The sequence below is a fragment of the Callorhinus ursinus genome, unplaced genomic scaffold (genome assembly GCF_003265705.2).
Source record: "Callorhinus ursinus isolate GAN/ISIS: 27379988/994484 unplaced genomic scaffold, GSC_fseal_2.0 scaffold1, whole genome shotgun sequence".
In the NCBI taxonomy this organism is placed as follows: Eukaryota; Metazoa; Chordata; class Mammalia; order Carnivora; family Otariidae; genus Callorhinus; species Callorhinus ursinus.
The window spans coordinates 137,477,191-137,489,327 of NW_027397063.1; the positions used below are offsets into that span (position 1 = coordinate 137,477,191).

The 12,137-nt window shown below is 58.6% G+C and overlaps 1 protein-coding gene across 4 annotated transcripts; it reads left to right on the top strand.

Moving 5' to 3' along the window:
* Nucleotides 1–1,315: 1,315 nt before the first annotated feature.
* HHATL (hedgehog acyltransferase like) lies at nt 1,316–11,783 on the top strand. 4 transcript variants are annotated; one of them, XM_073901373.1, is made up of 12 exons: nt 2,529–2,729; nt 3,101–3,162; nt 4,447–4,565; nt 4,978–5,045; nt 5,602–5,715; nt 5,832–6,026; nt 6,393–6,602; nt 6,948–7,119; nt 7,587–7,731; nt 7,851–7,886; nt 10,705–11,447; nt 11,650–11,783. In XM_073901373.1, the coding sequence occupies exons 3-12, from the start codon at nt 4,460–4,462 to the stop codon at nt 11,772–11,774; spliced, it is 1,914 nt and encodes a 637-aa protein (XP_073757474.1). In that variant the 5' UTR covers nt 2,529–2,729; nt 3,101–3,162; nt 4,447–4,459; the 3' UTR covers nt 11,775–11,783. The 4 variants fall into 4 exon arrangements, with proteins under 4 accessions (XP_073757477.1, XP_073757474.1, XP_073757464.1 ...); XM_025870735.2 differs by lacking the exon at nt 3,101–3,162 and having other exon boundaries at nt 2,532–2,729; nt 10,705–10,906; nt 11,306–11,447; XM_073901376.1 differs by lacking the exons at nt 2,529–2,729; nt 3,101–3,162 and adding an exon at nt 1,316–1,380.
* The last annotated feature ends 354 nt before the right edge of the window (nt 11,784–12,137 follow it).

Below are 12,137 nucleotides of genomic sequence, written 5' to 3' on the forward strand. Positions count from 1 at the left end.
CTCGCCTCTCCCTCTCCACCTCCAGTGAGCCCACAGTCACCCCACCCCCACTCCACAGGCACTGCCCACGCTCCCTGAGCCTTGCATATACCCACGAACACAGTATACACATCACATATACACATATACACAACACACGTGCACACACACAGTGCTTGAGCATACACAACACAACAAACACACACCATAAACGACATACAATGCAAAACATACAGACCCTACATACAACTGACACAAAACACAGTTACAGACACACGGGATACTCTCTATGTGTTTTTACTTTGAGCAACAGCACACCAAGAAATGAAAAAGGACGCTGAGACTTGAGAGAATTAACCCCCTGCCCATAGCCTCTCTCCCAGTAGCCCTGGCGGCACTCGGGAAGCTGACCCCAGGCCCTTGTGCTGGTCTAAGCTCCATCAGCTTCCTGCTCTCATTTTGTGGGCAGGTCGTGCCAGGCACCCTCCCTTGCCACCACCCTCATACAGGGCGGAGCTGGCTTTGGACTGTCCAGCGCCAGGTCCAAGAGGCCTCCCTAGCCCTCTATCGAGCCTGCCATCCCCAAATGCCGGGCTCCCTGCAGACCCCGCTGCGTGGGGTCACCCGGGGCACAACTCCTGCTATGTGAGCCCTGCTGCTCTGGGCTTCTGGAGCGAGGCATCTGTGGCTCTCTTTCTGGGCAATTTCAGTGAGCCACGCCCTTCAGGGAGTGAGTTCTGGGATCCCCCCAAAGGCCCAATAAGGTCAGAGCAGGCCCATTTGCAAATGAGGATCTGAGGCTCTGAGAAGCGGATCCCACCAGTGAGACCGATCTGGGGCTCAGGTGCAAGTCAGCTGCAGAGCCAACCCCCCATCTGCTTCTCTGAGCCATTCTCTTTGAGCCTCATGCGGGCACCAACTCAGTGGCTGGCCCAGGCTGGTCTCAGCCCGCACCCAGGGTGGATTGGATGTGTGGGGTTCTTGCCCCTGCAGGGTGATCAGCTCCAGAAGCTTACGGGGCTGACCTCCTTGTGCGTCAGTATCCTTTGCTATCAACTGGGGGAAATGGTAACACCTTCCCTAGGGGTTGTGGTGACATTAAAGAGTCCATGTAAAGCCTTAGAACTGTGCCGGGCTACTGTGATTAGCTTACTACCCTTCTAACAACCATTGACTCTACCTTAGGACTCTGCTCAGGTGTACGCCCACCCCCACCCCTGTCCAGGAAGCCCTCCCTAACCCCTGCGGTCTGGCTCAGGCATCCATCCCTGATGCTGGCCAGCTCTGGTGCCCACGATCCCAACGGCAGCCCTCACCCGGCCCCTATTCTGTGCAGTGATCTTCGTGTACACTTCTCGGGGCCGGGCACCAGTGATGAAGGCCTCCGTGTCGTTCTGTGTGGTATGTATGCTGGGGTCTCCTTGCTTCTTCCTCTGGGCCAATGTGTCTGCTTGGGAGGCAGCTCATTGCCTAAGGGCATTGTGGGAGGGTAGGAGCCGCTCCCTCCCCTTCTCAGACCTTGGTCAGACTCTGGATGTTCCCCTGCTAGAGGATGGGGGAGGGACACAGGGCACAGCACTTTCCTTCCCCATCCTCCGCTGAGCCCGTGGCTGGAGTCAAGGGATCAGCAGGAGCTCCAGGACCTGTCCTGTGACTTGTTACAGTCACACAGCTCCTTCAACGCCCCCAGACTCCAGATCCTGCTCACTGCATATGCATGAACTGGCCCCGACAGAGATGGCACAGATACAGCTCCCCTAGATGCTGAGGTCCTCCTCCTAAAGGGAGACTGTCAGATGTTCCCGTCCTCTTGGCAGGTTCTTCAGGATACCCTTCCCCACTGGGAAGGCCGGGCTGAGGCCTTGGCTGCCCCTTGCACGAGTGAGGGCCATGTCCCCCTGCCCCCAGAGGGCTCCGGGTTGGTTAGGGACACTCAAGAGATGCCAGCCACTTCAGGAAGCTAGTTAAGCCTTGCCCAGTGACCCTGCGAGCACCCCTCCACCTGGGCAACTGCCTGTGGGACAGGGCTGGGGTATGGGACCCCCTCTGCCACCTGTCTCAGGCCAGTTCCAATCCTACTAGTCAAGCCAGTCCTCCCCCAGGCGCTAATGCCTGGTCAGCTATCGGACTCTTGGCATAATGAAATGAACCAGAGCAGGGGGCTAGATGGATCTGCCCTGGGACAGCCCTTGGGAGTTCACATGTAAAGGTGCAGGCTAGAGTATGGAGCTGAGCATGAAGTGTGCATGTGTGTGCATGCCATGGGGGCACGGCTCACAAGAGGTCAGTGAGGGCTGCCTGAAAGGCTTCCTGGAAGAGGGGAGTCCTGGCCAGCAGTGAGAGGGAGGCACAGGTTCTACAGACCAGGAGAGGCAAGCTGAAGTGAGGCCCAGGTGTCCCTGTTGGAGCCTATACCACTGGCCACCCCTTCCCCTACCCCTGCCCCACCCCCCACCCCCCACGATCCTCCCTGTGGCTCCCTGTGGCCAGCAGCTCTGCAGCGCTCGGCTCCGCTCCACTCTGCTCAGCTCCGCTCCGCTCCAGGAAGGCCACCTCCTCCCTGCCCTCCTCCACCCTCCTCCTGCTGTCACCACTCACCGCTCATAGCCTTGAGAGGGTGGGGACCCCAGGGCTGGACACACCCCACTGTGGCTCCAGAGCCTAGCTGGTCGGACGGACGCACGGTTGGACGCAGGACCCCGGAGCCCCGAGGTGGGCAGTGTGCCAGGGTCCCTCACAGACTCCTCAAGGTCAGTGCCAGCCGGGGATTCAGCCACTCTGGGGTCCTTGAGACCTATGGAGCCCACCTCAAGCCCCTCATCCCAGACTTCCGGCCCTAAAGCAGTCTTTACCTCAGGTGTACCTGAGGCAGGCAGGACCAGGGGGCAGGGGGCACCGCTGTATCCAATGGGGGCCCAGGTCCGGGGGTCTATCGGAAGTGGTCCCAGGCCGGGGGCCAGCCCTGGCCCTGCTCACAGAGGCCTCACTGGGGACACCCCGCACCGGCCATGGGGAGCTAAAATTGGAAAGTGGCAAGTGGGAGGCAGCTGACAAAGCTATTTCATGGGCTCTTCACTGTGCTCCGGTTTCAAACTCCTGCTCCATTAACCCGATCCTCCAGGCCTCCCTCCCCCGACCTGGCCGATGAGGAGGCGCCTCAGCCCTCAGGCCAACAGTGCAGAGGTCAGTCTGGGAAGCCCCCTGGTATGGGCAGCAGCAGCAATGCTCTTAACTGAGATTCCGGAGGGCTCACTGGGAATACACAATCCTGTCCCAGGCTTACTGTGTGACCTTGACAGATCCGTGCCCCTCTCTGGCCCATGACCCCTCTGTCTATGTAGTGGGGAGAATGCTGACCGTGGGGGCCTGGGAGAGCTGGTTGCATCGTTGGGAAGGGAGATTTGGGGGAGGATCAGGGGTGGGAGACAGGGCCATGCCAGCCACCTCTTGGCCCAGCCCAGCACAAGAAAGTGCCTGGACATGTTCCTCCCTTTAATTTGGCCCCGGGTCTGTTAACCGTGGCACCCTTGGGAAAGCCCAAGGCCAGGCTGGAGCATAGGAGGGGGTGGCCCAGCAGGACTCCTGGGGATGAACTAGGCCCTGGAAGAAGGGCGTGGCTAGGTTCACCCTGAGCCTGATAGCGGTCAGCACCTTGGACAGAGGCCAGCACCCTCCCTGGGGCTGTCTGGCCCTGCCTGGCCCCATATCCACTGCCCCAGGGCACCTCTTCAAATAGCACCGCCTCTAGCCAGCATCCAGGGCCTGAATACACAAGCACTGAGAGAGTGGGCGATGTGGCCACGCACACAAGGCAGGGACCGGGGAAGTGGCAGGCTGGGGCTCAGGGGCTGGCTGGGGCAATGCGAATCAGTGAGGCTGGAGGCTGAATGAGAGGTCAGGAAGCTTAATGCTGGGGACAGGACCTGGGAGGCCAGGAGATCTCAGGGAAGTAAAGGCAGCTCTGGAGGGGTGTGGGAATCCAAGAAGGGGGTATTGGAGGGGGGACATTGTCAGGAGCTGAAGGAGGCTTACTGAGGGGGGTGGGGACCCTGAGGGCCAGGAACATGATTGGGGTGACACAGATGGAGTCCCTCCACATGAAGGTTATCTGAGGCCTCGGCAGGAGCAGTGCGAGCAAAGGGTGGGGACCCGTCCACCTGAAAGGTATGAAGGAGTAAATGAAGGTGAGGCAGGCAGGCTGAGAGTGAAGATTAGGCTTTCAAAAGCCTTCAAAGGGGGGGGGGGGAGCGAGAACAGCTGCTAGCAATGGGCACCGGATGTTAGGGCATCTGGGAGGGGAGGGGTGGGGGATGGGGATAAGATGGGTTAATAGCGTGAGATCCCCGGAGGGCAGGAGGGGCAATCTCTCTTCAGAATGGGATCCCCATCACCTCTGTGGGGAACCATCAGCTGGGGCTAGGCAGGGCTGGGGGGCAGCAGTGCCCTCACCCGATCTGTCTCCCCCAGCGCCATCCAGGCTATGGGCATCAAGACAGCGTTGCCCGCGGCGGAGCTGGGCTTATACTCCCTGGTGCTGAGTGGGGCTCTGGCCTATGCTGGTCGGGGTCTCCTTGAAGCTTCACAAGGTAAGGGCCGGGCTCTGGAGCAGGGGGTGGGACCCTTCTTCTCCTGCGGGCCTCAGGGTTCCACCCAGCAAGGCCATAAACTTCAAGGCTCCAGACCCAGGATAGTCCCTAAGCCCGGGGGTTTGGGCTGAGCTAGGTGTAGTCACAGGGAGAGACAGATGCAGAGGCACTGACAGAGACCCGCACACAGAGCCACAGAGAGAGAGGGAGACTCAGACACTTGGGGGTACAGGCAGGACCTGGCCCGAGACACACAATGAGACCCAGAGAGAAGCAGAGGCAGAGAGAGAGAGAGAGAGAGAGAGACCTAGACCCATTCCCATCCCTCTAGGGTGGGGATCAGCCTTGCTGTAGGGGCAGGTATGGGTGTGAAGTCCCCGCAGCCCCCACTGAGGCCACACTCTGTTCTCAGATGGGGCCCACAGGAAGGCTTTCCGGGAGTCTGTGAGACCTGGCTGGGAGTACATTGGCCGGAAGATGGTAGGTCCCCCACACCCCAGGGTCCCTGACTGAGGTGCCCGATCCCTGGCATGTCTCTCCCACCCCGGACCCTTTCCGACTCTCCCCCGTTCCAGATGTTCCCATGTAACAGAGGGCTCACAGTGAGGAGGGTCTCTGGCTTGAGCTTCAGAGCCTTCCATTTCCCCACTGGCCCGTCCTGTGTCCTCCTGGGGCCACATCAAGCCTGCCCCCAGACACTGCTCATTTAGGAAATAAATTGAGACATGCTTCAGCGGGGGCCTCCAGCACCATCCTTCCCAGGAACAATGCCATTAATGGTGGAATGTCAGGCAATATGCTGAAGAGGGGGAGTTCTGGGGGGCAGGGCGGCACACATGGTACCCCTCGTTTCTCTCTACCTACCTGGCTGGCATTTCCCCCAGAGGGGAAGGCGAGGGCCTCCAGCCATGGCTGTCCTCTAATATGTAAGAATATGGGGGTTGGGGAGGTAGGTGCTGGGACTCTGCTCAGCTCTAGCGCCAGCCCATCCTGCCCGCTGCCCCCTCCTTAACCTGCCTGGGCCTGCCTGCCCCAGGACGTGGCTGACTTCGAGTGGGTGATGTGGTTCACCTCCTTCCGAAACATCATCGTCTTCGCCCTTTCTGGACATGTGCTGTTTGCTAAACTCTGCACGATGGTTGCCCCCCAGGTGAGCTGGACCTGAGCCACCCCAGCCTCCCCTGCCAGCTCCCCTTGAGCTACAAGGGTTGGGGTCCCACTTCCACTTGTATGGATAGATAAACCATTCCTTCCCCCTGTCCACAGCTCCGCTCCTGGATGTATGCCGTGTATGGGGCCCTGGCTGTGCTGGGCACGATGGGCCCTTGGTACCTGGGGCTGCTGCTTGCCCACTGTGTCAGCCTCTATGTGGCCTCACTCTTGGGCCAGCCCTGGCTCTGTCTTGGCCTCGGCCTGGCCAGCCTTGCCTCCTTCAAGCTGGATCCCCTCATCTCCTGGCAGGTGTGCACTGGGGAAGGGCAAGGGTGGAGGGTGCAAGAAGAGGACCCCAAACTGCTCACCCCATCTAAAGCCCTTGCTTTTGGAGTCTCCCCCAAGCATTTCCTTCACTTTCCCACCTGTCTCCAAACCTTTGACTGAGGCACATACCCGCCCACAAAGTGGTCCCCTGCACCGCAGCGGGGACGTGTCCAGCTCGTTCCCTGCTCTGTCCAAGCACTCAACATGAATTAGCCCTCAGTGGCCAGTGTTGATTGGCTCTGCAAGAGAGGAAGGGGCCAGGACAACGCTGGGCCCCTGTGGGAAGCTGGGTGGGCTTCCCAGAGATGGGGCACCTGGTGAGCTGGCGGCCTGTTCTCTCCCATCCAGAGCGGGTTTGTAACAGGCACTTTTGATCTTCAAGAGGTGCTGTTTCACGGGGGCAGCGGTTTCACCGTGCTGCGTTGTACCAGCTTTGCGCTGGAGAGCTGTGCCCACCCTGACCGCCGCTACTCCCTAGGTGACCTGCTCAAGTACAACTTCTACCTGCCTTTCTTCTTCTTCGGGCCCATCATGACCTTTGATCGCTTCCACGCTCAGGTGAGCGGACACCCTGTGGGCTTCCAGAACAGGGCTGGGTCTCCCTCTTCAGACCGGGGCTCCCATCTCAGCTAGGACTCCCAGGGCAGGCTGTGTCCTCACCCTCAGGCAGGACCCCAGGATGAAGCCATAATACCCTGCCTCCTCAGACCCCAGCATGGGGTCACATTCCCTGCTCAGACGGGGACCACAGGCTGGAGAAGTGACTCCACTCTCAGGCACAGCCGCCAGGATGCAGGCGTGTCTCCCCTCACCTTGATCCCCAGACAGTTGGTGCCCCCCCCATCCAGACAGGATGCCTCCGGCAGGCCTTGCCTCCCCACTCAGATGCTCCGCATCCCCCAGATGAGCCAGGTGGAGCCGGTGAGGCGCGAGGGTGAGCTGTGGCGCATCCGGGCCCAGGCCGGCCTCAGCGTCGTGGCCATCATGGCCGTGGACATCTTCTTCCACTTCTTTTACATCCTCACCATCCCCAGTGACCTCAAGTTTGCCAACCGCCTCCTGGACAGCGCCCTCGGTGGGTGTGCGACCCGGCCAGGACAGGGACTGGGAAAGACAGAGAGACAGACCCTCTGTGTCCCCATGGCATCACTGCTGGGGAGCTGACACCCTGCGAGGGCACAGCACCTATCCAAGGGTGGGGGGGGTGGGATTTTACTCTTTGAAATGCCTGGGACTTGGAGTTAGCTTTGTTCTATGAGGCCAGAGCGGCAGGGACAGAGCTGCCTCACGAGGGTCTCTGGTTGATTACCACGGCTTGGGTGGGGTCTCCCTGGGGCTGGCCGCGCCGGCTCCTCCCCCAGGGAATGGGGGGTGGGGGGGGTCTCCGTGGGGGCGGGCCGGCTGCCAGGACCTCCCCTTTGACCTGGGGAGAGAGGCCGTAGGGGAGGGCCTGGCTCCGTGCCTCCCCACCACGATTTGAGGGATCTGGGGAGCGGAGACCCGCGCGACGCCCCCCAGTCAGGGACGACACCCTATCCCCAGCTGTCCTAGCCTACTCAAACCTGGTGTACGACTGGGTGAAGGCAGCCGTCCTCTTCGGCGTGGTCAACACAGTGGCGCGCCTTGACCACTTGGACCCTCCCCAGCCTCCTAAGTGCATCACCGCGCTCTATGTCTTCGCCGAAACGTGAGTGTGAGGTCTGGGGGACACGCCACTGGGATCCCCACCTTCCCGTAGCCTCTTTCCCCCATTCCCCCGGAGCACTGCTCCTGGCTGATTCACACCCATCTGCCCTCCTCCCTCAGGCACTTTGACCGTGGCATCAACGACTGGCTTTGCAAGTGAGTTGGGGTGGGGTGGGGTAATGGTCACAGTCATCGTGCCAGGTGTCTGAGCAAGGCAGTGCAGAGATGGGTCCACATTTTAAAAGATCAGCCCTGGGCCAGAGGAAGCAAGGAGGAGGTCGTCACAGAGGTCTAGGTGAAAGACAGAAGTTTGGACATGGGTGGGGGCGCTGGAGGTGAGAGAAACGGTTGGAGTCAAGACACACAGCACGGAGCCTGGACAGGACTTGGCCATGGATTGAGGGGATCGAGAAGGAGACGGAAATGACTCCCAGATTCCTATGCCTGGGAAGATGGAGGGGCAGCATCCAGAGAGGGGTTCTGTGTGAGAAATGGCTGGAATCTGGGAGACATCCTTGTGGAGGTTCAGGGAGGTGGTTGGGTCTGAGGGTCTGGGGTTCAGAGAAGTCTGGAGGACCGAAGCAGCTCCAAGCCTTATGAGTGGGGGAGGGTGGTCTTTAGTCCTTGGGAGTGCCTAAGTCCCAAGGAGAGAGCGTAAAGAAGAGGAGAGAGAAGGTGTGGCTGAGATTGGAGCAGGAAGGACTCCCACCGGGGGAGAAGAGAGAGTGGCGGAAGGGACTGAAAGGTGTGGTCAGAGGAGAACAGTCAAGACCACGTGACAGTCTGGAAACAAGGAAGAGCATCCAGGCTCGGTGGGGCCAGCTGGGTCAGATGCTGCTGGGGAAGCTAGCTACTGAGGCGGAGACAGAGGAGTTGCTGAAGGGAGAAGTGAGGTGTCTTAAGACAGCAAATAGTGGGACATGCTCGGTTGCTAAGAGGAAGTCTAAGTTGGGGAGGCAGGATAGAGGGGTGATTGATAGAGTGAGGTCCCCAAGGAGGCAGGAGGTGATGGAACCAGTGCTAGGCAGAGGCTTGGCTTCAGGACAGGGAGGAGGAACAGAAGCCAGCATGGATGCAGGGTGGCGGGTTAGTGTCGAGAAGTAAGGGATCCACCTGAAGCCTTCAGTTTTCTGCATGAAGTAGGAGGCAAGGTCACCAGCTGAGAGATGCCAGGTTGGGCACAGAGGGAGACAGCATCTTCGTGCCCCGTTTCCTCTTGCCTAGCTCACCCACCACACCCGCTCACAGTTGGGGGAGAGATAAGGGTGGAGTAGCCACTGGGGAGCATGGCAGAAGCAGCAGCTGACTACAGACACCTTGGCATTGAGAGCCCAGGTGGGGTTGGAGGTAGTGGATTTATGGACTCCAGCATGTAAAGGTGTGAGATTTTCCTTATCAGAGCTTAGCTTCTTGGGTGTAGGTGAGGAGACCATGGGAGATTGGGCTCTCCCAGATTGGTGAGAAGGAAGAAGTGAAGGATGAGGGGTTTTAGGTTATTTATAATGATGATCATTGAATTTAAGCCAGTTAAAGAGGGTGGTAAAAATAGGGTTGCAAGGTGAGGAAGGGGGGGAGGGGGAGGGGTCAATGAGATTGAAGAACTGGAGCTGGTGGGGGGCATGTCAGGAGGAGCTGGGTGGAGAATGATAACTAGGAGGGAATGAAATTTCAAGTGGTAACAAAGTTGGAGTATGACCATGGGAGTGGGTGGCTGAGATGGCGTGGAGAAGCAACCACTGGAAATGAAGAGGTCAAGGCATGAAGAGGTCAGTTACTCAATGGGTCTTCTACTGAATTTATTTAACAAATATTTACTGAGTACCTACTATGTGCCAGGCACTGTTCTAGGCACTGGGGATACAGCAGTGAACATGGCAAAGACCCTGAACTCATGGAGCTTACAGTCTAGTGGGGAGAAACAGACTATAAACAGGTAAACAAACACATAAATAAAACAATTTTAGAGAGTGGTAAGCATTATGAAAAAAAACCAAACAAGTGTAATGGGATAAAAGCTGGCCACAGGGTAGAAGCTTCCACAGTTGTGCTCTGGGCAGGCCTCTGTGGGATGATAGTTGAATTGAGACTTGAGTGATAAGGAAATCTAGGGAAGAGAATTCGAGGGAGAAGGAACAAGGGCATAGGTTTGAGGCAGGAACCAGCTGCCTGTGTCTGAGGGACAGGAAGGCCAGTAAGGCAAGAATGAGCAGGAAATGGTGGGTGAGGAGGTCAGGGAGGGAGGCGGAAACCAGACATCATGGGATCTTCTAGCCTTAGTAGGGAGGTGGTTTATTCTAATTGTAATGGGGAGCCTTTGATTGTGGAAGTCATGTGCTCTGACTCTGGCTGCTATGTGGAGAACGGATGGTAGGGGTCCAAGGCAGAGGCTGGGACGTGACTTAAGAGGCTCTTGCAATAATCTATGAGAGGAGACGACCCGCTGGGCAAGGGTGGTGTAGTGGGGGTGGCAAGAAGCAGTCAGGACTGCGTGGAGCCCACAGAATTTGCTGGCTTGGACGTGGAGAGGGGAACTGATAGTCCAAGATGGCGCCCAGTCTTCTCAATGCAACTGAATGGATGGAAGTGTCATTGTCTGAGATGAGGATGCAGCAGGTTTGGACAGAGATGGGGGACTCTGTCATTCAAGTGAGATGTCTGGTGACAGTTAGATGTGTGAGTCAAGACAGCAGCCTAGAGACATAGACTTGGGGCTCATCAGCCTAGAAACAGTGTTCAAAGTCTTGGGTCTGGATGAGATCGCTTGGGGAACGGATGAGGAGACACCGAAGTTCAAAGCTGAGCCTTCCGCATTCTGAAGTTGGGCAGAAGAGGAGCAGCCATCTGAGGTCAGGGATGTTAGACGTGCCCGGGATGGTGGTGTTGAGGAAGGCTGCCCTGGTGGCATGTCCTTTGCCCGTCTCCTACCTGCCCTCTCCCACACCCCTGCTGGTCCTTTCTCCTGCCTTTCTTGCAGGTATGTGTATGACCACATTGGTGGGGAGCACTCCGAGGTGATTCCAGAGCTGGGGGCCACCGTGGCCACCTTTGCCATCACTACTCTGTGGCTTGGACCTTGTGATATTGTTTACCTGTGGTCATTCCTTAACTGCTTTGGCCTCAACTTTGAACTCTGGGTGCAGAAGCTGGCAGAGTGGGGGCCCCTAGCACAGATTGAGGTGAGTGGGGAAGGCCTGGGGCAGGGGTTGGCTGGGTCACTGGAGGGGGTGCACTGCTGCTCTCTGGAGTCTTCCAGCCACCCCTGGCCCCCAGTCCGGAACTTTCTCACCCCAACTTCCTGGCTGTCAGGGCAATGGCTCCCCCTCTGGGTATCTAGCACTCCCTCTGTGGAGTGTGGACACCTGGGCCAGGCTGTGTTGGTCAGGCCCCTCCCCTCTCTCTGGTCCTCAGTATTCCCATCTTTAACAACGAAGGAGGGCTGCCCTGGGGATTCTCAGAGACCCAAGCACAATGTGCCCAGGACCTGGGGGAGCCCTGTGGGCAGGACCTCTGACCAACTGTGTGCTCTTTCCCCTTGCTCTCTTGCCCCACTGCCAATGCTTTCCTGGCCTGGGCAGGCCTCTCTGTCGGAGCAGATGTCTCGCAGGGTCCGGGCCCTCTTTGGGGCCATGAACTTCTGGGCCATCATCATGTACAACCTTGTAAGCCTGAACAGTCTTGAGTTCACAGAGCTGGTTGCCAGGCGCCTGCTACTCACAGGTGAGGGACGGGGGGAGGTGTGGGTACAGAAGATGCCAGGCATCAACCTGGAGGACTGTGACCTCCTGAAACGCCCCCACCCCAACCCAACACCCCGGGGACCTAGCAGGGCGGCCAGTCAAGGGGGGAGGGGCATGAGAGGAAAAGAGTCCCTGAGGCTGGGGTCCTGCTCCCAGGCATCGATGACCTCTTCCCCACACAGGGTTCCCCCCGACCACTCTGGCCGTCCTATTTGTCACCTACTGTGGTGTCCAGCTGGTGAAGGAGCGAGAGCGAACCCTGGCCCTAGAGGAGGAGCAGAAGCGGGACAAAGAGAAGCCGGAGTAGGTGGGAGGAGGCAGAGGGGAGAGGGGTAGGCTCTGCTCAGCTATTCCCGGGCCCAGGCCCAGGCCCAGGCCGGATGGGGCCTGACTGCTAGAATAAAAGACTTTTCTACCACAGTTTGGCTGTTCCCTTGTCCCTTCCACCAGCAATCTCCTGGCTCCTTGTCCATGAGGTGGGGGTTCTGGGCCCCAGGGAGGCGGGTGCACACAGAATGTGGAGGAGATACCCACGTGGAGTGTGGAGGCCACTGACCTGGGCAACCCAGCAGCTGAACACCGAAGCCTGGAATCTTCAACCACCTGGCCACTGACCCTTGGAGGACCTGATTCCAGACCCTGAGCCACTTGCTCAGAAGGCACTTTATTC